The following is a 24,330-nucleotide window of genomic DNA, read 5'->3' on the forward strand; positions in this document are numbered from 1 at the left end:
AAAATAGAAGTCCAGTGTGAAACTCACGGTGGTGTAAACGCTTTAAGTTGAAAGAGCGGAGCTGTTTTAAGGAGACGGCATTGCACGTTAGCAGTTAGACTGTCAAGATAGTAAATATTTATAAGTACTACACAGAAATGCATTTCTGATGGGCCAAAATAGTTATTTACATCTACAAAACACTGGCGGTGGTTCGTACATAGGCGAGTACTCCCGTGTAAGTATCTCAGTTTGGAAAAATGTGCTATCAGGTCATCCATGTATGCATGTTATCACTGTTTAGGTGGGAGGGTCACCTGCAGTGGGCTGAGATGAGTTGCTATTAAAGATTTCAGCCACTAGATGTCACTGTTTTATTCATAATCAAATTCAATTCAATTCAAGTTTATTTATACAGCGCCAAATCACGACAAGAGTCATCTCAAGGCACTTCACATAATAAACATTCCAATTCAGGTCAGTTCATTAAGCCAATCAGAAATAATGTTTCCTATATAAGGAACCCAGCAAATTGCATCAAGTCACTGACTAGTGTCAGTGACTATACAGCAATCCTCATACTAAGCAAGCATGCAGCGACAGTGGAGAGGAAAACTCCCTTTTAACAGGAAGAAACCTCCAGAGAATCCTGGCTCAGTATAAGCAGCCATCCTCCACGACTCATTGGGAGAAATAAAGACCATCTTGTTTTTCTGACCTGAGCATCAGCTACTGCAACAATCGGTGTGTCAAACGTAAGGCAGCGCCTCTCATTTCAATGGAATCTTTTCATTTGGAGGTTAAATACTTTCTCTGATGAATCGGGCGGACATGAAGAGCATTCTAGCTGGATCTTCAGGTCTTTGTTTAGGTATGTTGAAATGAAAGCAGTTCCGTCTTCAGAGGACTTCGCGTTAAACCCGTTATCCTGACATCTTATAGCCGGTTAGTGCTTAGATCACACCCTGCATGTGCTGGATGTGTTTGTCACATCTGACTCCTCTCCTTTACCGTTTGTTCTTTGGTAAAGGCGTCGTCAGGCAGAGACCATTATGCACTGCTGTGAATTAGTGAGATGCTGATTGGCAGCAGAAACCGAACACCAGCCTGTGTTTTAAACATCGGTACTAAGCTACCTGTCATCATGGCAGCAGACAGCAGAGATTAAGGCTGCTTCGTCTCTCCTCTGGATCGGTGGTTAGCGTTGCACAGCAAGGGTCACAACCACGTGTCTGCTGTCAGCGGACCTACCAGAGATCACAGACTCGTTCCAGCTGTCCTGGTCGCTCAGGTATTGATCCAGACGCCAGTTTTCCTTGTTCTCGTCAGACGATTTCTTGCCGTCTGACTCGCCAAGCGGTTCGCTCTCTGTGCTGGAGGTACGAGACAGACGACCGTCCAGCCTGCGCTTCTGAGAGGAGCGACAGTCCTTCACCTGCAAACTGAGATCAAGGGTCACAGGAAAGGCCTGTCAGTGATGACTTCAGATGACTGTGGTCTAGTTTTACAGCATGAAATCCTGATCAGCAGAAACCAAATCAGCAATCCTGATAGAAGTATCCAGATGTGGCTGATGAGGGCCATCTTAACAGGGACTGTCTGTATCTGTCCAGTGGTGTGTGATGACCTGACCTGTCCTGCCTGTGTTTGGTGGCCAGCGCGCGGTGCAGCTCCTCGATGATGCAGCTGGGCGGCAGCGCCCCCAGGTGGGGGGACCCAGTGGGTGTGGAGATCCTTGCCCTCAACAGAGAACCATGAGGATCTTTGGGGAGTGAGAAGTTCCTGGGTAAGGTGGCTGGGGACTTTTTGACAGGAACTGGAGGAGCAGCTGGAGGATGAGCAGAAAGGGGGTGAATCAGGACCAAAGTTTTTATTGTTAAACTTAAAAAGACATTTTCTTTACACATTTTTGTGAACCGAAAACTTAATGAAACTGCAATGAGCATTCACAAACTGGCTTTATGGAGAAAATGTGCGTTGTTTTCCTTTACATTCCTATGAAGTCATGTTCCTGGTTGTGTGAGCGTGTGACTGGGTGTGTGTCCCTGTGATGGACTGGAGACCTGGAGACTGGAGACGCACCAGGTTAAAGACATTTGCTGCTGTGGCCCCCAGACCCTAACCCTAACCCTGAGCCTGAGATCAGTGGACTCAGGGGTCTCCTTCAAAAAGCAGCTGAGAGCTCACATAAATGGGCTCCATAAGCAATCTGTGCTGAATATTTACCCACAAAGATTTTATTGGGCCGAGTCCAACCTTCTGAAAACCAAAGCCCGTTAAAATCTATGTGGGCAAAATTATTTCTGGGTAAACCCCCATGGGGCCACCGTGGAAACCGTGGACAAAAGTGTTGGAAACTATTTGGCTTGCCCATATATATTCCTGGTTAAATACAAAAATTCCTTTTGCCCAATTTATTATATGGATGGATGGATGGAAGGATGGAAGGATGGATGGAAGGAAGGAAGGAAGGAAGGAAGGAAGGAAGGAAGGAAGGAAGGAAGGAAGGAAGGAAGGAAGGAAGGAAGGAAGGAAGGAAGGAAGGAAGGATGGATGGATGGATGGATGGATGGATGGATGGATGGATGGATGGATGGAAGGAAGGAAGGAAGGAAGGAAGGAAGGAAGGAAGGATGGATGGATGGACATTTTTTTCAGTAACTTTTATTGCAAAAAACTATAATTCTAACAAAAAATAAACTGTAAAATTTAACTAAATAAAATTATGAAAGGAGGCGAGGTTTGATTCTGTGTGTGTGTGTGTGTGTGTGTGTGTGTGTGTGTGTGTGTGTGTGTGTGTGTGTGTGTGTGTGTGTGTGTGTGTGTGTGTGTGTGTGTGTGTATGTGTGTGTGTGTGTGAGTGTGTAAACTTACCATCTAAGCTGCCCAGTCGGGTGAGCATTTTGACAGGAAGCCTTGGAGGAGGGGGGGTGCTGGCTCGTCTCTGAGGCTTTACTGATGTCACTTCCTGTTTCTCCTGGATTGTCTCCACCGTCCCCACCATCTGAGCCTCACTGGGGTCACTGAGTGAGGTGGTCTCGTCCTCTCCATCCTCACTCTGGTTGGTATCTCCAGCTGCTTTGGAGTCTTCGGCCACATCTTGTACTAAAAACAGACAAAGGTTTGTTTTTGAGTCTCTGTCTCCCCCTGGTGGACAAATCAGAGACACGCTTAAGACAAGCTGACCCAGTGATTTCCATGCATTCTAATAATTTATTATCACATACCAATAAAATGTATTAATAATTGAATAATAAATCTACAAATCCCAGAAGATCACTACAGTATTTATTCAAAGAAGTCAAATAATGAAATGCACTGGCCCCCATTATAACAGAGGCCCTTTGGTGCTTTTGGTTAGAGTTTTCCAGGTTTAGCATCATTAACTTTTATTTAACTTCTGTCTCCTGATTCAAACATTATTATAATATGTAAGAATTAAAAAAAGATTTTAGACATTGTTTTCCAACATTATATCAAATATCATCATCATCCTTTTTTTGTCATTTATGCCTTTAATCAATAAAAATGATATTTCTCACAAATGTAGGACTATTCGTTCTAGCTGTTCATGTACATAAAAGACATGATTGTTAGAAATCTCGCCTTCTGGCCCTAATGTGCCCCTCATCGCTGCCGCCTCTGAATTTAAAGCAAACAGTTGTGTTTTGTGTGCTCTCTGACCTGTTGATGAATCTAAATCACTGCCCAGGTCCTCGTTGGTGCTGGCCAGAGGCGCCACGGGCTCCTCGTCTCTGTCCTCTCTGTCGGATTGGGTTGGGGTGTCTGGGTCCTCACCGTCCCCCCCACAGGCCTGATCTGACTCTGCAGAACCACAGAGAGGACCACAGTGAGACAGCGAAGTGGTGTGTGTGTGTGTGTGTGTGTGTGTGTGTGTGTGTGTGTGTGTGTGTGTGTGTGTGTGTGTGTGTGTGTGTGTGTGTGTGTGTGTGTGTGTGTGTGTGTTTCGCACCAGCTTCTGTCTCCTCGGTGTTCCGCCTGACGTGGTCATCTTTCTTCTGACGTACAGCAGCCTTCTTCTCTGCTGCTAAACAACACCAGCGTTCAGAAAATCCACCCAACCTGCTTCCTGTCCCCATGCTAGGTCCAAATCACCCCCCCCCACCCCCCACCCCCACCCCCACCCACATCACAAGTAAGGGTAGACGATATATCGGCCGGCCGATACCTCAGGCCGATACTTGTCCTTAGTAAAGCCGATTTAAAGTCAGGTGCATCACTAATAACTTCTGCATAATAAATACTCTAAACTGGCTTTATTTAGGTGTCTGACTTTAACACTGAGCAGTGCACAAAGTTAAGATTCAACAGTTAGTTAAATTCAGTTTCAGAAATTTTGTGCATCAGCTGATGTTATTCCCACATATCGGCATCGGTATCGGCAATAGAAAATATCGGTCAACCTCTAGTCACAAGTTCCCACCACACTCACTGGCTGAAGGCTTCGGCTTCTCGTTTTTCTTTTTCCTCCACTTCCATGGCTTGAAGATGCGCCCCAGGCTGGCCAGCTTGCTGTTGCGCCGGACTGGAGGTGTGCGGACCCCTGAGACCACACAGCCAGAATGCAGCGCCCTCTGCTGGTCCATCGCATCTACAACACAAATCATCCGCCTTAAAACAGCACTTGTACAGTTGAACCACTCCTAACACAACAGGCCGAGACCTCCGGACGCATCACGACACAATCTGGGTCAGAGGCTGCAAAAAGCTTTATTGATTCCAGCAGAGAGGACAGAGGACAGCATTGTTGGACCGTGTGAGCCACGCGGTTTCTGGCACACAATGGGACACTTCTTTAAACATCTTGGAAAAACACACAGAGAATAAATAAATTCAGCCTCTCTGAGGTTGGTGCGCACATCTGCAGCTGCACTCCCCACTGGTTTTACTATTCTGGGATGCCTACAGATCACGGCAGGGAGCGTGGGAGTCAGCTGAGCGAGTTTACGGCCTGTAGTATTGACACAACTGTACATATCTTTGTTTCTAGAGCAATGTTCTGTGCATCCACAGCGGTAACTGAAGATTTCTGAGAAAAAAATGTGTGGAGACTTGGTTCAGTGGAGAAACTAGCAATCTTACATTTAACATTTACAGACGCTAAATATAAACATGAATGAAACATAACATTTCTTAAAACAGCTTTCAACGTGCTGACCCCGCCAGCTCGCCTTCTCTGGTGCATCTGGGCGGTTTTACCGCGTCTTAAAGCCACCTGCTGCAGTACGGTGAGGCACAGTGGGCTCTAAACGAGTTCAGTCTGACTTCAACAGAACAATGTTTACATTTCCAACACAGTACATTTAAATATAACATTCGGCATTGATGATAAATGTCCTCATCATCTGACAGGCTGTCTGTCAACACATGACCCAGGTGTTTCACTTCATTAGAAACATAAAGCCAGACGACCTGGAGTCAGGACATCTGACACATTTGTCCTCTTTAGTTCGACAGATCGTGACTACGCTTTTAGCAGGATTCAATTTTACATCGTCACCAAACTCAGAGCTCCTGAAGACCGGCTGAACTTGGCCCGAACACCACTGTGGCCTGCATCAGAGGATTTACTACTGTACCTCCAGCCAGTTCGACACCGGATCAACTATAATACTTGGTCACTTCATTGATTTGTGTGATTAACTTTAGCTAAAGGTTTGATTTTTATACTGAGCAGCGCACAAAAGTAGGATCCGACAATTGGTTCAAGTGTTTAAAAACGAATTTAGGTTCAGAAATGTTGTGCGTCAGATTATTGATTGTTGTGATTGTAACGATTAGTGAGTTTTTAGGAGGAAAGAAGCTGGAAAACATCTGAATGCTGACCTGACCCAAACTATCTGCAGCCCTAACCCGGTCGGCCACAGGCTGACCGTGACCTCTACACGTTGACGTTGGCAATCGAAAACCCCAAATCGGCCGATATCTATTAAACCTTAGATAAAACCTTAGAATTGCTGCAGGATATTCCTTCTGTTGACCAGAAATATCTAAAACCACTAAGTTTATTCTTCTACATTTCATTTAAGAGGCTAAATCTGTTGTTTCTCCTGGCTGAATGACAAACTGCACAGTCTCTGATCTCGTGACTGTAAGCCCTAATCGAACGTTTACCCTCTTAGCGGGCACCCCGGCGTGCCGATGCACACGTCTACAGCAGGACAAGCTGGAGAAGCAGCGTCGCAATGATGGACAGAATCCAGAGGGGCTGACTGGGTGGTGAAGAAGAGGCGAGGAAGAGAGGGATGAAAAGACAGAAATAGTCACTCCTACACAGTCTGGCTCCGACAACGAGCTGACAGCTCAGGGGGCCTACAGCTGAGCCGTGGGCAGCACAGGGACGGCTCCAGGAGCACCTTCACTTTGTGTTGGCAGCATTTCAATCCACAACAGCGCTTCGTTTATCCCTAAAGAGATGAATCACATTCGCTTACTGTAACTAGTCAGACAGTAGAAACTAATTATAGGTTTTTAGTGGATTGGTAAGGATTCAGGTATTGGGTGAAGGTGGGCAGATTTATGTGAAGACCTGAAGGTCTACAACTCCTGAATGGAGTGCATAACTCTCCTATGTAAGTATTCTACATGGAGAATGTTGTGGACTTATTACCAGCTCAGTGGCCTAGTGGCAGAGTGTCCGCCCTGGGACTGGGAGATCGGTGTTCGAATCCTGGTCGGGTCATACCAAAGACTTTAAAAATGGAACCAATGCTTGATGCTCAGCTTTGAGGGGTTGGATTGGTGGGCTAAACCACCAAATGGGGACGGGTCAAATGCGGAGGACAATTTCACCACACATCTGTGCGTGAGAGCTGATGGGACCTGAACTTTAACTTAATTCAACTCAAGAGTGTCCGTGAGAGGATGTAACGGAACAGTCAAACATTCAATTTTACATAGTTAAGATGATCTGAATCTTAGACAGCCAAAATGCAACTGCTTAAACCTGATGATGTCACTGCCCCACCTCTAACCTAACCAATGACTCGTCTTCATCCTTTTCTTCTTATTCATCTGCTGCTTAGGCCCGGTTCACATGGCAAGATAATGACAGCGATTTTTGACCCAATTACCCCTCTCAACAATCAATTACCGTAATGGCTGTAAAGATAATCTTATCAGATATTCCTCCTGTGTGTGGTGTGTTAAGATAACTGTACTTGGAAGGATGCTGAGACCACTCCAATCAAAAATCGAAGATATCAAACATGTTGGATTGTCTTGGTCAGATTTTAAGCAAATTCAATTAAAAAAAACTTTATTAATCCCAGAGGGAAATGAGGTGTTATTCCACAAAAGCAATAATAAAAATGGGGTGAACACACAACATGCTCTTCTTCCACCACGCTTGTTTACTCCGAAGGCACTTTTGATTTCACATTTTGTGTAATTCCTCATCTCACTGTGAAATGCTAGTGTGTGTAATCAGTTTGTTTGTAGTTTTAACTGCACACCACACGCAGTGGGACCAACACTGATTTATTTATTACCATGTTTGTGTCCATCATGCTTAAAAAACGTCCAACATTTGTCAAATCCTGTCTTGTGAACCGGGGCTTGGTTTGCACATAGCGTGTCTTTGCTGCTTCATTTTTGATGTATTTTATAAGATGTTACAGAGCCACTCAGTAAAAACACACTTACTACAATGCCTTGGATCATTTTCAGTATCCTCGTGTGAATGAAAGCTTTTTAGAAACAATATAAAGTTTAGGATACTTCTAGAAGCATCAAATAAATGCATAGAAAAGGCCTTAGATGCAGTATTGACTAACCAGCATGGACGTAGTTTTAGGGGGGTACAGGGGGACCCTCGTCCCTCCACATTTTTTCCAAAGTTGATTTTTGTCCCGTGCACTTTTTACTGTGCAAAAACAATATTACGCTCTATTAAATAGACACTAGGACCAAGCGGAAAACAACCGCTTGTGTTGAAGCCTGTTTCTTATTACATATTTTTCTGTTTACTTAGTGTAAAGATCCCCCCCCCCCCCCCCCCCCCAGTCCTCATGCCGGTTGTGTGCCCCCACTTCTAAAGTCAAACCTACGTCCATGCTAACCATCCATCCATCAGTTTCCATTAGCCTCTTAGCCTCCACAAGGTGATCTTACGTGGACAAATGAAGTTAAGTTGATCAAAATTTTAAAATAATGTTATGCTCTTGTTGTAAATAACCCTCTGCTGTTCTTTAGCTCCATTTGTGTAAAATTAACCAAAGAATGGTCAGTGCGTATGTTTGCTTAGCTTGCATTGAGTGGACTTCAATGATCTATAGATCAGTGATGTCAAAAAGTTTCTGAACCATTAAATAACTCTGACTCACAATCCCACTTAATGCTGGCTGAAGCTTACTACAGTATATAATGTTCTTATGATAGAACTTCACTTGGCATTATGCCAGTTTGTTGTGCTCTCATCAAACTTTATTTATATTAAATGAGCCCACACAAACCTCATTCCAATCCCTCCCCCATAAGTAAAAGCAAAAAGAGACATCGGGCTGAGTTCAGATGATCCAAGGAAACATCATCAGGGGAGCCATCTGCCCCAGGAGCAGCAGTGGCATCTGAGGCGTCCACGCTTGTATCACTAATATGCTGTTGGTGTTTATTTTCTAGATTAATTTGGTTTCATCCTTAAACTGCCGGGTTAGCATTGGTGTCGACCCCAACTTTGTGACTAATTGTTGTAGATGTTTATCCTATGCAGGCATACTGAGGGTTTGACTCAAATCCATCCAGCGGTGCAGGGGATATCCTGTTACCAGACAATCTGGGTTCACCACAGATAATGCCAAAGCTTTAATTAAATATCTTGAGTTGGAGTAGATGTTAGAGGTGACTCCACTACCAACAAATCAGTTTAGCCTCCTCTCATTCAGTCAGCACTGGAGATGTCGTTTAGCCCCGTCCAGAAGTTTTTCTCAACCTGTTTAGATATCCAGCCACATGGAAGTGTTTCCTGGCTAAAATGCACTAATTTTGTCATAGAAGAATAAAAACCTTTGTTGATGTTTTTCATTAAAAGACCCAGATGTTTGTGTTTGATGGATGTTTCATGTTTGTTTCCTGCAGAACAAGCTTTAATGGTACAGAATCACCCTGGTGTGTTTTCCATGCTACAAAAAATTAAAAAATAAAATCAAGACATTTCTGGGACTTTGCTTAAAATGCTAATTTTGAGAGAACTAAAGTTCTTTTTGTGTTTACCATTCATGATTAGCTTTGGTAGCTATGGTACAGTTACTTTCTGGAAATTTCATTTAATTCTATGATTGATGACAATTAAACACACACACACACACACACACACACACGCACACACACACACACACACACACACACACACACACACACACACACACGAGAGAGAGAGAGAGAGAGAGAGAGAGAGAGAGAGAGAGAGAGAGAGAGAGAGAGAGAGAGAGAGAGAGAGAGAGAGAGAGTAAAAAATATCATAATCCACATCTTGCAATAACAAAATAATTAAAACAATAATAAAAAGTCGTACAAAAAATAGAAATTTGCTTCTCTGATTCTGGGATTTGCTGAGAAAAAAATCAGGTCAAGCCCCTGGTATCTGTAACATGCATGCACCCTCGGAGGCAGAGAAATCACCCCGGCATGAGGAATATGGAGTTGCTGGGTGGATGGGAAGGCTTGTTGCCACAGAGCTGCAGCCAATCACATGCCAGCGTGTAAACCGTGCATAATGTAAGTCAGGAGGGGGGGGGGGGGGGGGGGGGAGTGAAATTTTAATTTCTAAGAACTCCTGAAATATTCAGGTGAGAAGTCAGAGTTCCAATGGGTGCTTCACAGCCAAACTATCATTGATGCTGCCTCAAACAGATAGATGATCCGCATAAACCAGCTGCAGATGTCAACATCCTCATCACTGCTTCTCTTGTGGGACACTTTAAAAATACACGTTTGTTTCCAGCAAATTAAAGATTAAATAAACTTAATATTCACCATAAACACAAAACAGCAATATTCAGATAACCACTGAAGCAGGAAACAGAAACATGGGAGCAACACTTACAGATATCCAGCGCTCCTCTCTTCTCACATCATTTAACCACCGAGAAGCGACGAGCTGATGGCGCGCGCGCGGTGGTTAAACTAGCACGCGGAAAAGGTACAAACGGACGCGTGAGAAATGATCGGAGACGGTCGGAGATGTCGGAGACCCAGCACGAAGCAGCCCGCTGAAACATCTGCACTTAGCTGCTAGTGTTGATGCAGCACCATGCAGACCCGCCCCTCCGGACGGGAGGAGGAGGGGCATTAATCTGGCACACACTCACACATCCCACTGTAGTAGTACAGTTTCTGTGATTTTTAACTGTGCAACATGTATAATATAATATAATATAATATAATATAATATAATATAATATAATATAACATAATATAATATAATATAATATAATATAATATAATATAACATAATATCATATCATATCATATCATATAACATAATATAATATAACATAATATCATATCATATCATATCATATCATATAACATAATATAATATAATATAATATAATATAATATAATATAAAATGCCTCACTGCAAGAATGTGGCATTCCCACTGCAGCCTTGCTGCTTGCAATCAGCATGTTCTCTCTATTCATGTGTGGGTTTTCTCATAAGTACTCTGGCCTCCTGACCTAAAAATCTAGACAAAGCATAGCAGCTACAAAAGCTATATTGTAGCTTCAGCAGGTCTATCATTGGTCTGGACACTTTTAGGTCTGGCCAGTCACAGTGCTCCATGTTTGTAGAGAGACAATGGGCAGATTTAGAACCAGATGCGACAGAGAAAAACTGCAAAGATGGTGTCGGCTCAGCAACGGCACGTTTGCAACGGCTTTGGCATCAACGTTGGAAGGTGCAAATTCGGGCTTTTATTTGAAACATGAGAAGATAGAGATACTTCAGTTCTTTATTTCATTAAAGACGCATTTGGCTTTTCATCTTCAATATTGTACATGGAAAATAATGTTTTAAGCTAACAACTTTTTAAAATTTGCTTGAGCAGAACAAGTCAAGATGTCTCTAGGCTGCAAGAACAAGATGCAAAGTCACAAATCACAAATGCACACATCCTGAATGCATACCTGCAACCACTTTACAAATATTCAAACTGCAAATCATTTTCAGCGTTCATGTGAATGTCGACTATGTTTTCTTCCAGGTGCCGACGATAAATTAGTAATTTTTTTGTGAGTATGTTTTTCAAAAAATGGTGAAAAAATTTTCATTCCACAGATTTAAGAGCAAGGCATGTAACCCAGAAGGAATGCGACAACCATTGCAAATGTTTTGAGACAATTATGTAAACGTCCTTGTGGATGCAGATGGACATTTGCATGATCTACATTTTGTCTCCCTTTATAAAATCATAATTTTTATAGCAATTCTGGTAATATTATCAATAAATATCAGTCTTACATATAAATTAAATGCAAACACCACAAAGGGTCTCATAGCTTAGCTCAATAATTACCTTTTCAGTCATCTTGTGTGTAAACAAACCATTTGTAGCATCAGATCAATCATCTAAATGGCTGCAGCTACAGTAACATCAGGCACATCTCAGTTACATCAGAGATGATCAAAGTAAGTGGCTGAATTTCTCCTCGGGGACACAAACAGTGAGCAGCGGACATGAACAGTGATGTAGGATCCTCGGCAAACACACGCCTCATTTATTATTTACAAGGTTTCTGCTAATGTGGTCAAGGATGGAGGCTTGCTGGATGGCTGAGGAACGAATCGTTAAATAAAAACCGTCGTAGCTCTGAGAAGAAATCTGTTCTAATGTCACTGAAACTGCACATGTGAGAAGTTTAAGGAAGGTGGCGTGTCAGCAGCTGGTGTTAAAAACGTTGATTTCACTGTCGATGTCTTAAAGCTGCTTTAGCAAATCTACAAAACAAGCTAGGTTCTGAATGCAAAGACTCCTTCTCTGAGGTTATTGAGTGGAGAACCTCTCACACCAGTGGTGTTCTGCTAATACAAGAGTGTGTAACGAGTGGAGGGCCCAGGGAAGTGCGGCGTGTCGCAAGACCGACAACCGGATGGTTCAATGGTTGCTTTGGGTCTGAAACACGTTGGTGGAGGGTTTTGGACAAATATGATGGAACCACTTTATTAATTTTTTTCCTTTTTTTATCTAATATATTTATAGCTATACTGTGTTAGAATGTTGTTAAGATGCATGAAAACATGTTTTAAGCTGATTTGTTTTCCTAATTTGCCATAACAGCTTAAACTGAAAAGATCCTTTTATCACTGCCAGATGAAATAGTGCTGTGATCCGTGTTTGGCGTGTTCTGCTCCTCTGTGGTTCTGTTCTTTAGCTCGGTGTTGTCAGCGTGCTGGGGAAACTGGCTCTCTAAAAAGGGAGTTTTATCCTACAGCCAACCACTGTTTTAGTTTCAAACTCCCATCATCCATCCATCCATCCTTCCATCCATCCATCCATCCTTCCATCCATCCATCCTTCCATCCATCCATCCATCCATCCATCCACCCACCCACCCATCCATCCATCATCCATCCATCCATCATCCATCCATCCATCCATCCATCCATCCATCCATCCTTCCATCCATCCATCATCCATCCATCCATCATCCATCCATCCATCCATCCATCCATCCATCCTTCCATCCATCCATCATCCATCCATCCATCATCCATCCATCCATCATCCATCCATCCATCCATCCATCCACCCACCCACCCATCCATCCATCATCCATCCATCCATCATCCATCCATCCATCCATCCATCCATCCATCCATCCTTCCATCCATCCATCCATCATCCATCCATCCATCATCCATCCATCCATCATCCATCCATCCATCATCCATCCATCCATCCATCCATCATCCATCCATCCATCCATCCATCATCCATCCATCCATCCATCCATCCATCCATCATCCATCCATCCATCCATCCATCCATCCATCCATCCATCCATCCACCCACCCACCCATCCATCCATCATCCATCCATCCATCCATCCATCCATCCATCTAATTCAGTTTATTTTTATAGCACCAAATACCAACAAAAGTAATTTCAAGGCTCTTAACAAAGTTAACAATTGAATTGAGCCTACTTATCAGTTGCCTAGACATCTAGACAGACAGTAGCAGAAGCAAAATGCCGGTCCACGCTACACTGGAACCTCCACAGCCCTGACCAGGATTGAGGTTTGCCAATCACAATGCTCCATTGGGTTGGTTGGCAGGATGAAACTGTGACTGTGCACAACCAGGGTAGCTTACCAGTGAATTCAGTTCATTATGCCAACTAGTTAAAAGTTTCCTATATAAGGAACTGACTGGTAACAGAGTCTTTGCAGCAATCTTCATACTAAGCAAGCATGTAGCGACAGTGGAGAGGAAAACCCCCTTTTAACAGGAAGAAACCTCCAGAGGATCCTGGCTCAGTATAAGCAGCCATCCACCACGACATAGTGGGGGTTTGAAAAAACAGCAGACACACACACAACCATCTATCCATCTCTGTGTGTGCACATGCATGTGTGTGTGTGTCTGCTGTTTTTTTTTTTTTTTCAAACTGGTGCAGCACATTAAGTGTTGTGCATTCACAGGGGAGATGACACAGGTAGGAACCTGCTCCACATCAGCACTATAAGTGCTTGAATGTGTAGTTCTGGGAAATCCACTTATGGGACAAATAGCTCCAGAGCCGATACAACTCATTGCAAACCTCAAACCACAAAGTACCTGAGGTTCTGTGTGATGAGAATGGTTCTGTGATTTAGAAATAATCTGCAAACTATGTAGATCAGATGAAGGCAAATGACAGCTTTACATCCTGCTGGCTAAAGTGAGATCTATGGAAAAGTTTAGTCAGGAATCATTTATTTTCTTCTTTGCAACATGATGTGGGTCGAAGACGTAGCCCACAGCATCTGGAGGTGCAAACCACCAACACAAACGTTTTGTTACATAGTCGTGTTTTTGACGTTCAACTCCAGTGGTTCACCACTGTCTCATTGAACATATCAACTGTAAGTTATTGAAACTGTGACAGTGTGAGTGTCCTGTTACTGTGTCCTGATGGATCATGCACCCTGGCCACTTGGCCAAGGGGATGTCCCTTTGGCTGACTGGTTAGTGCACATGACTCTCACCCGGGAGTCTGGGGATCAAGTCCCACCCGGGCCCTTGTTGCTCCACCTTGCCACAAAACCACTCCTGTTCCTGTTCCCCTTTACTTCCTCAGAAACATTCATCACGAAGATCCTGTTGCAGCCTGTTCATCCGTGGAGACGACGATTCGGTGTGGGCAGGAAGCCAGGTCTTCACGTTGGACTTGATGCTGCAGAGGCTAATTAGGAGGATCATACAGTTTGATCCCCTCTCCCGAGGCTCACTGTCTACCCAGTCAGAGCTAAAAGCAGAGCATCCAGGATATTTTCTGTTGTTAAATACAAATTTTGTTAGGTAGGTCATCCATCCATCCACCCATCCAGGGAAGCTTTCTCTCTCCTCAGAGACATTCTCCATCTACCCCTGGGAGATCCCATGGTGTTTCCAGGCCAGAGAAGATATGGTGTCTGTTTCCATCAGGACCTGCCTAGAAAATGTCCAGAGAAAATTGACCATTAGCCTTCCTAACTGTGTTGCCTAGGATTGCAGCTTCTGAGCATCTTGGAGAAAATGTGTCTCAGGAAACGGCTTTGAGGAATTCAAAGACTTCAATGAAAGAGGACCACAGCAAACAGGAAATAATGTCTGAAACAGGGAGATAGGAACACCTTACTGGTGCCAGACCTAGGAGAGCTAGTGAGTTTATTTAATCTGTCCACTCCGATTGGCTAAGAATTATAAACAACTTAGTTTAATAAAACAGAACAACGCCATTTTAACTTCAGTTCCATCTGAGTTCCAAAGGAGTTACATCATAGACTCAACGTAGTTTCAACCAGCTCTCAATTCGTCATCGCTAAGAGAAGTGCAGACTGGCCAGATGCATTTTCTACTTTAAGCTGAGAACTGTCAAGCTGGAAATTCTGTCGTTTGAACAACAAGACGACGGTTCCTTCAAAATAAGAGCTGAACGCGCTGAGACCTGCTACTACTGCCGGAGCTATCCGTAGACGGGTTTTGTCGTGCTGCAACACTGTTTCATCAGTCCAGTACCAAGGGGGTTCGAGGACCTGACATTCCTGATCTGACCGCGGGAGACTCCATACGGTACGTAGACACGGCACAAGATGGCGTTTCATGTCATGAGCTTCTGAAGCCTCGCGGTAGCTAGTGTAAACATCAGACACCCAGATCCGCCTGTCTCAGCCTAGAGATTCTGAACACACACACACACACACCAACACTTCAACATTCAAATCCATATGCATCCATCATAGAGAGTTAGTCCTGGGACATTGTTTGAATTATAGAAATTAAAGATTCTTAAACCATCCCAACTCTCTCTTTTCTTGTCTCTGAGTCAATACAAATTGTTTAAATAAAACTCCCTGAAGGTAAAAACAACCTCTTCTGATTATAATATCTGGACCTAATAACAGTGTAAGAATATACAACTATATTCCACTACATGAGAGAGTGCCTGGTGGTTGAGCATTGGCATGGGGATTCAGCTTGGATCCAGGGCGCCACCTCCACATTGGCCAAAAGCTGTGAAGAAGAGTTAGGGTTTGGTGGACTGGAAAACAGGTAGAGGGCAGGGGTCTTGGCTTGCTGGCCAGCCGCAATGTGAACTCCCTTTAGGTTTGAACAAAAACCATGTTCTCCTATCTGACATATCCTCTTCTTCCTCTTATCTTGATCCATGTTGCAGGAGCAGCAGTCTTAGCCAGGAAGCCCAGCCTATCCTCTCCCCAGCAACCTCCACCAGCTCATCCAATCCCAAGGCATTCCCGGGCCAGCCTACAGATTTATTCCCTCAACCGCTTCTCAGGACACGGCAGAAAATGTGCCTTTTAATCTGACGCTGCCTCCTTTCTTCACTCACTCACTCACTCACTCACTCACATCTCCCCTTTCTGGCTATGAGTTTTCCTTCAGTTCACAATCTCCAGAACTACCAGTGAACTACAGAAATGGAATGCAGCCCTATTACAATAGGCCTGGGTATGTTGAACTGCTAAACATGTTTATGTTTATGTTTATTTAGCAGACGCTTTTGACCAAAGTGACTTACAAGTTATAATTGGCATGTTGCCCCTGAGGCTAACAACAACAATTACAACAACAACAACAAACAATTTCCAGTCAGTCGTAGGTGGCAGTGAGGCAGAATGATGAATCATGGAGAGGAGGGAACAAGGAGTGGACAGTAGAGAGGGGGACGGGTGCAGGGAGGGTGCTAGTTTAGAAGATGCTCTCTGAAGAGAAGGGTCTTCAGGAGTTTCTTGAAAGTCAAAAAGGATCTGATCAGTGTGAAGCACAAACATGGATGTAAAAGAGAAATCAGGGAGCCAGACAAACCGAGCCTTCTTCTTCTTCAAGAAGAAAAAATAATATTGAAAATGAACACTTCCTCTCTTCCCGAATGAAGGGAATCAGACAGAATGCCACAACTCCCGTCCTGCTCCTGCTCAGGAAGATATAAATAACTACACACAGTCCCAACGCCCTTCCTCCAACACATGATGAGATATTTTTGTCTGCTGCTTCAACACACCTGATTTATAGAAGCAGATGATTATTAGGCCTCTGCAGAGCCTGAGGAGCAGGTCATTCAACCACTGAATCAACTGTGTTGGAGCAGAGAAACAGCCAAAACATGCTGGATACAGCAGGTAGCCTAGAAATCTAAACAAGCAGTAGCTGAAGAAAACCAATTTAGCTCTGTATGTCGGTCCAGCGACGCTCCATTAGCGCCTCAGCAGGTCTTGGCAATCACAGTGCTCTATCGGTTTGGTCTGGCACCAACAACCATGCCACGTTCAGAGTCACTTAAATCGCCTTTCCTCCCCATTCTGAAGCTTGGTTTGAACTGCAGCGGATCATCTTGACTCTGTAAACATGTCTAAATGCACTGAACTGCCACCATGTGAATGACTGATTAGTAGTTTGTTACCGAGCAGTTGGACAGTTATACCCATTAAATTGGCCAGTGAGTGTATAGGACGGCTTGCCAGGCTAGGATACAAGCCCTCCAGAACCAGGATAGGGTACCCATGATTAACAATTAATACAAGATGCTTGTTGTCCTGGACTGAGAGGGAAGGCCACCTAGCTGCACACAGGAACCTTCTAGATGTAAAACAACAGTTGCAACCACTACAGTACAGCCCTGTGTGTGGACCAAAGGTTCATCAAACACATTTTACTGGGAAACTTGGGTTACTTCTTTACTTACTTACAATCATCAACACACATTATGGAAAACCATTTCCACATAAAACAAAAGTACATGATTACATATACCCATTGGTCTTTTTTTTTTCCAGATGATTGTGTTTGCTGCCAAAATCGCCTGCGATCCTCCGTCAGCTTCAAACTCTGCGTGAGCTTCAGCTTAGCTCTGTTAGCAGCTAAGTTGCTACTTCCGTGGTTAGCTCCCTTAGCTTAGCACCTAGCATCGCGCCAGCTTAGCTACATTGGTTCAATTTTATGGGCTGGAGGCTAGGAGGGAGATCTGGCCGTCTGGTTGGGGTCTGGGATGGTGGGTTGTTGTGCTCAGCGTTGGGCGGGGGTGCCTGCTCATCAGCACCCCCAGCAGAAAGGGTCAAACTCTGGTAATCGGTGATGGTTGTACCCCATGTGCAGCAGTACTGGGACCAGAGTGAATAGGGTGTGTATGGGGAGCATGAGTAGGTGTCCGGCGTGCATTTTTGTAAGTCTTTGGTCGTATGTGTATGTGTGAGCATGAGGGAGGGAGTGTGTGACTGTGTCTGTGTATGATTGTATATGTCAGGTGGGGCCTTTGACTCCTCCCCTCTCCTGGGACTTCTTTTGATGATATAGATCTTCGTCTCCCCACCCCCTGCCACACCTGGCGTGGGGTGTGGTGCCTTGGTCTGCCTGAAGCCTGATTTATGCTTCTCCGTCTGCGTCAGTGCGGAGACACGCAACGCCATTATCCGTCCTTGCGTAGGGCTCCGGCAGGCACGCAAGTACGTACGGAGTCGAGCCCACTTTTTTAAACATCCGTCGAACGAGACGGATTACGCAAGCTTGTGATTGGTCAGGACACCGCTTTTATTTACAGCACCGCCATTGCAAAGAGAGCCGAGAATAACTAGCGGTGTCACGATGCGGAGGGAAGGTGAGGGAGGAAGAGCGGATCCTTCAGGCAGGTAAATCAACCCAGGCCAGACAGCAGCAGACATTTGGTTCCTTTTAATGGTCAGGAGTGCAGACACAACAGGGTAGACAGATGTGAACATCAACTGACATGTAACGAGTACGAACCGACAAAACCACAAGCAACACACAAGGCTTATATACACACTGGGATGGGTAATCCGGTAACAAGAGGCAGGTGGACACAATTAAGGAAAAACTCAAGGCACAGGGGAGCAATAATGCGACAAGCGGCAGACACGGAGAAGTTTGAAGAATACCTTGTGAAAAAACTCTAAAATATGAACGTTTAATTCTCCCGTGACTGGAGGAGTGAAAAGATGTGCAGCAAGCGTTTTATTTGTGGACGGAAATGACAGGAAACGTGGGTTTAGAGGTGGAGAGCGCATGAAGAGGTGGGAGAATGAGAGACAAATATGTCCCTGTTAAAAGTCTCTTATATACACAAAAAACACAATATAAACACACTATCTTGGACAGATACATGACAGGATACCACAGAACAGTGCTACGCCCTCTGTTGTCCTGCGGGGCAATTGCTTTGCAACACTCTCCAGGAGACGGAGAAGTATGAGAGCAAAACGGTTCCGTCAATCCGTGCGTGTCGGTCCCTTGCGGAGCTGATGGAGAAGCATAAACCAGGCTTGAGTGTTCGTGGCTACCGGGTCAGGGGGTTTCAGATTTTTGGCGTCTGCTTGATCAATCCCGGTGGCTGCCTGGTGGGGTCTGGGTCCCTGGGCTCTGCTGGGTCCCCGGCGGGGGTGGTCGCCCCTGGGTCCCGGGTCGCTGGGTCCCGGGCTCGGCCGGATAGGGGGTGGGAGGCTGCGGGCGGGCCTGTGGGCTTGCCGCTGATATCTCCCGGGACTCTGCCGGCGGCTGGTTGTGGCCCCCCGGGGCGATCCTCTGTGCCTCTCGAGGGGGGCGGGGGCTTTTCTGGTTACAGTCCCCTTAGGGTTCCTGCGTTCTGGGGCAGCGCCTGGATCTCTGGGACTTGGAGCTCCCCCCGTCTCCTACACATCTTTCGGGGTGGATATGTGGTCCCTCACACGCTCTGTTGGATGCTCCTATAGAGAAACCTTACATAAACAAGCGCATGTACACACACAGGTGCTCACATGGTGCTCTCAAAAGTATGGGCTTGGGCACGTTCAACACATGTCTTAAGGCTGTCGTTGCCACTAAATGCACTGTGATTTATTATCGTGTGATTGTTCAGTTAAACAATGTTGATTTTATATTTCGTCATCAGGTTGACGCAGTGACAGCTTGCTCCTGATGTATTGTTGTGTGTCCCATTTTTTTCTACTCTTCTCTTTCTGCAGGTCTAGAAGCAGACTCTTGTTCATTATTGTTTATTTTTGTGGACCCCCCCCAACCCCTTCCCCCCTCTCTTCCCACCTTTTGTCTTTACCTTTCTCTTTCACCTCTGTCTCCCTGTCTGGTCGGAATTACAAAGCATTCAAAAACAATAACAATGAAGCTTTAAGTATCAGGCGTGACATTAAAAGCAGAAGCTTTGATGTTCCACCTGAGAGTAAATCTGTAAGGCTTGTTACCAGCATTCAGACATCAATTCTGTTTGCTTCACAACCGGACAGGACATGGTTAAAAAAAAGGGATCATTAAAGCATGCTTTTTTCAGTAAACCACACCTTTAATAAATGGATTCAGCAGACTGAACCCCCCCCCCCCCACACACACACACACACACACACACACACACCTCCATGGAGGCAAGCCTGTCCAAATGATAAGTCTCTCCATTCCTATTCTGGACTCAAGCAATCACTTGACGTGCCACATGAAGCAAAGTGTCATTGGGCTGCTTCAGGTCACTTGGATGATGCAGATGTAGTATAAACAGTCGGATGTAAACAACTGGTCTAAAGGCAGCAACCACGACTCCCAGTGGGGTCGGTTTCTTCTGGCCTCCTTCAGAAATCCTATAGAAAGGATCTGCAGGGTTCTCTGGCGTGCTCCATGTGAAGCATGCTGCTTTTACTCAGCTGTGAAAGGATTTGGGTCAGCACATGAAACATTCATAAAAGACACATTATGTGTAAATGGCTGACAGCTTAAGTCAAGGAGCCCCCCCCCCCCCCCCCCCCCCCCCCCCCGAGTGCAGTTGCTGGGTAGATCTCTTGTCTCTGCTCCACATCGACCAGGAGAGTGCACTGATTATGAAAGCATGCAAACCAAATCTCTGAAGGAAGGAAAAGAGACGACTAGGTGTGCAAAAATTTATTTATTTAGTTAAGTCTTGGTCTGAAAGGCGATGTTGTTGTTGAGGCATCTTTATGTTGTTGATGGGGGAGGGGGAGACTGTGTGTGTGTATGGGGAGTGATGGTGGGGGAGGTGTTTAGTACAGTTTCTGTTTTTCTATGGATAAAGTTGCTCCTTTCATTCCAGACGACTCCATCTTTATTTATTTTATTCTTTTGCCATGACAGCGGTCACATCATTACAGGGTAAAATACTAATTACATCCCATAAATGACTCAGCTCTTTATTAAAATGTTGAAGAACAAAAATATTCTGCTGAAAAAACAATTAATCCGAATCAAATATATATTAAACGTGACAACTCAGCAAATAAATGACTTGAACGCACTTGTCTAGTGCCTTTCTGAGTCAGAGGACTCCAAGGCGCTTCTCACTCACACGCCAGTGGGGATGAGCTACGATGTAGCCACAGCTGCCCTGGGGCACACTGACGCACCATCGGTCCCTTCGACCACCACCAGCAAGTGTCTTGCCCAAGAACACAACAGCAGCATTCCCTGGCAGGAGGCGGGATCGAGCCTGCAACCTTCAGATTGCTGGACAACCCGCTACTGCTGTCCCCTAAAATGTACCCCGTAAAACTGCAGATGTCAAGTTGCAAAGAGACAGAAACTTCGAAACGATTCAAACAGAAGTTACAGCTGGAGCTCCAAATTCCTTTTTATTTTGGATTTTACTTGCTTTCAGTTCCAGCTTTCGTCATTTTATTAAAAGTTTTATCTGAAAGAATCCCAGTTCAGCGGTTTAAACACATTTCAAGAAGTCAACAGAAACAATCCTACATTTTATGAAAAGTAACAAGTCTCAACAAAACTAAAATAAAAATGGATTCAATTCAGCAGATCTTTGACGGTTCTGCTGATTTGCTTTTAAAGCAATGGTGTAATCCACAGTTGCTAAAAATAAATTGTGATGTAATGTCTCAGTGCATTGTGAGATGTAGCCTTAGACAAGTATGCGTGTATTTTGCGTGGCAGTCTATGGGTCTGAGTCGCTCCGCTCATCTCAAAGTTGTAGTTTTGTCTTCTAAAGATGTTAAAACTTAGCGCTGGTGTTCGGGGTGGTGCTACTCGGACTCTAGATAATCTGATCAGATGTCCGAGGGGACATTTTTCATCCATTTTCTGAAGCCAGGTAAGGTGAATTTATTGTAATGTAAGCTGGAAAGGGAAACAAGCCAAGCTAAAGACAGAAAAAGCAAAGTGGCGGCAGTATTTATGTGGAAGAGTGGATTTTCAGTCTGGGGCAGATCAAGGGGTGCACGTATATTTTTGCTATACATTTTGCCATTTGGAAAGGTCCTACGTCCGAGGTTAACGGGCCGATACGGCAATGCTCTCAGATGTGGACTTAGGAGGCAGTGGTGTAAACAGTGGGGTCCCGCTGAATGTCTCGGCCAAACAGAAGAGGTGGACCAAAAAGGCTTTTGACCAGAAGTGTTATGTAAAAAGTAGAGACGCAAATAATAACCTAAAAGTGAAAAAACAACACACAGAAAATGTTTCTTGAGCACTGTGAGTCACAAGTAACTGAGCACAAGGGCTCTGTTCCTGTTTTTCCAATTGGCCAATGCGATTTGTTTGTCTAGCATTAGCATCTAGCCTCACTTGTGCGCTGACGTCAAACGTAGATTACGGTATTCCATTACATTGATCAAAAATATTCTCATAAAGTTTTTCATATGAGAATAAAGCGGGGGGGGGGGGGGGGGTCACTTGTTTGTTTAGAAACATAGACTGCAGTACCCCAATTTGACCACAAAGTGTCAGTCTTTCTGCATGCACCTTTAATGGTGTTTAATACTTGTTTGAAAGTTTTTTAAGGTGAGCCAATTTCGACCTATTTTGCTTTCCGTACAGCTACTTGATGCTGCTCTCTGCTGTCTGTCACCAACTGAAAAAGATTTTTCCACAGTACTTGTTTAAAGCAGGCAGGACTCTCCTCTCCGATCATTTATACTTTAATCCAGAGACGTGTCCAGAGAAAACACATCTGGTCATTTCTCCTGTGAGGTGACAACGCAAACCACCATAAAAAAAACACCTCAATAGGATCTTGCTCCTTTAAATTTAAACAAAAGGTCACAATATTTGCCTTTCTTTGCAAAAGCGAAACCCCTGCTGTTCTGTGAATAACCCTGGCTTGCGTCTGTAGAATTTGTGTCCTCTCATTATAGCGGTTGAGGCTGACATCATGCTTTGTCGTGCTCCCCAGAATCCTGTGGGATCCGGGGATGTCGCTGCAGAGTGCATAGCAGTACGGGAGATGACTTTGCAAAAAAAAAGTGCTTTTGAATTACCTCTGTCCCAGTTAGCCTTAGCCAATTCGTTTATGAAATCAATGCTGCAAAGACTCAAGGGTAAAACTCACTGCACCACCCAAAGGGTTCGCTCAGCATTAAAGGTCCTGGAGTAGTGCACACATGTTCTTGTTAACCCTCCACAGCTGTCTTTGGCTCTTCTTCTCAAACAAGCATGAGATCTGACCGGACCACCTCTGAAAACACCCACAGAGATGCATTAGGTTGAGCTTTTTATCCCATCGTGAAAGATTTAAGCGCTTAGTCTGACATTAACTGTACAGTTTTCAGGTGACTCACTGTAAACCTTGGAGTGCTGTGCTGAGAAATCCTGAGTTCAGCAACTGTGCATTCTTACTTGGTGTGCAGGACAACCTTGGACGTCCCATCTGTCCCTATTCTTTGTCAGGCACCCAGAGACTGCAGTGCCGGAGAGACCGTGACAGTGACTGCCCACCTCACTTACAGAACGTTTAACCACACGTCAAGGACAGCCCCCTAGTGGCTGCCGGGACGCTCTCGCTGACTGTCTCACTTCTAGACTTAACTTGATCCCTTTTAGCAGAATATCCAATATCTCACAGTGTCTCCTTCAAATGTTCTCTGAGAGCTCTGTAGTGTGTCTGAGTTTTTCAGTGATGATTTTCACCAAAATTAACATGTTTACATCATTTTGTAAAGATTTGTGAAACTGATTCTTCACAAACGTATCTGCCTTCACTAGAGAATCCTCTAGAGGTGTCCACCAGACCAGGTTAATGCAGGAAGATCGAAGGCCTGATTCCGAAGCGGCACAAAATATGATCAACAGCGCAGATCGGACATGGAGCTGAATTTCCTTGGGTCAACGACTCGTCATTAGAAGCTGACTAAACGTCTCTAGCATGCTAACTCTGAGGAGCATGCGGTGAAGGAGCTGTTTGATGAGTGGTCACCAAAAGACAATGTTCAATGACAAAGCAAGGGATGGAGTGAGGAGATTTCCTTCCTCTCATGGACCAGAGTCTTCAGCCTGCTGTCGAGCACTTCTTCCTTTCCAAAGCCTCCCTCTCAGGCACCCACCCTTAAAGCTTCTGTGTCTAAGTGATTTGTGGTAAAACGGTAAATTTGTGAGCATTGGGAGGTTGCTGCGATGGCAAGAATAAATCCTAGGAAAAGTTTCCATGTGAACAAAACCTCTGACGCTGCATCTGACATCTCTGCAGAGACAGCTGAGCGTGGAGCGAGTGGCATGGCTTTATTGTCTATTTCCAGAGATGCACCCTCTTCATCTTCATCTCCTCATGAGCTGGAGTTACTGTGCAGTGACTCACATAGCTGTGGAGATATTTCACACGTATTTCCGGCTGCACTAAGCTCGCACGTGGGCGAGAGCAGTCAGTCGCTGGGTTTGCTGTTCTCGGTTTGCTCACA

At 44.7% G+C, this 24,330-nt stretch overlaps 1 protein-coding gene across 3 annotated transcripts in view; it reads right to left on the bottom strand.

Moving 5' to 3' along the window:
• Positions 1-24,330, bottom strand: part of phactr3b (phosphatase and actin regulator 3b) — an 87,735-nt gene that overhangs the window by 56,851 nt on the left and 6,554 nt on the right. Inside the window, exons 1-7 of one of the 3 annotated variants that reach the window (XM_054748178.2) lie at positions 10,043-10,248; positions 4,433-4,591; positions 3,953-4,027; positions 3,664-3,804; positions 2,854-3,084; positions 1,612-1,807; positions 1,231-1,421 (exon numbers count right to left, since the gene is read on the bottom strand). In XM_054748178.2, coding sequence (XP_054604153.2) covers positions 1,231-1,421; positions 1,612-1,807; positions 2,854-3,084; positions 3,664-3,804; positions 3,953-4,027; positions 4,433-4,586 — 988 coding nt within the window. In that variant the 5' untranslated portion in view covers positions 4,587-4,591; positions 10,043-10,248. Of the gene's footprint in view, positions 1-1,230; positions 1,422-1,611; positions 1,808-2,853; positions 3,085-3,663; positions 3,805-3,952; positions 4,028-4,432; positions 4,592-10,042; positions 10,249-24,330 lie in introns of those variants that run through there. The other 2 variants (XM_054748169.2, XM_054748171.2) reach the window with 2 other exon arrangements.

This window comes from Nothobranchius furzeri, chromosome 3 (assembly GCF_043380555.1).
Source record: "Nothobranchius furzeri strain GRZ-AD chromosome 3, NfurGRZ-RIMD1, whole genome shotgun sequence".
NCBI classification, from domain to species: Eukaryota; Metazoa; Chordata; class Actinopteri; order Cyprinodontiformes; family Nothobranchiidae; genus Nothobranchius; species Nothobranchius furzeri.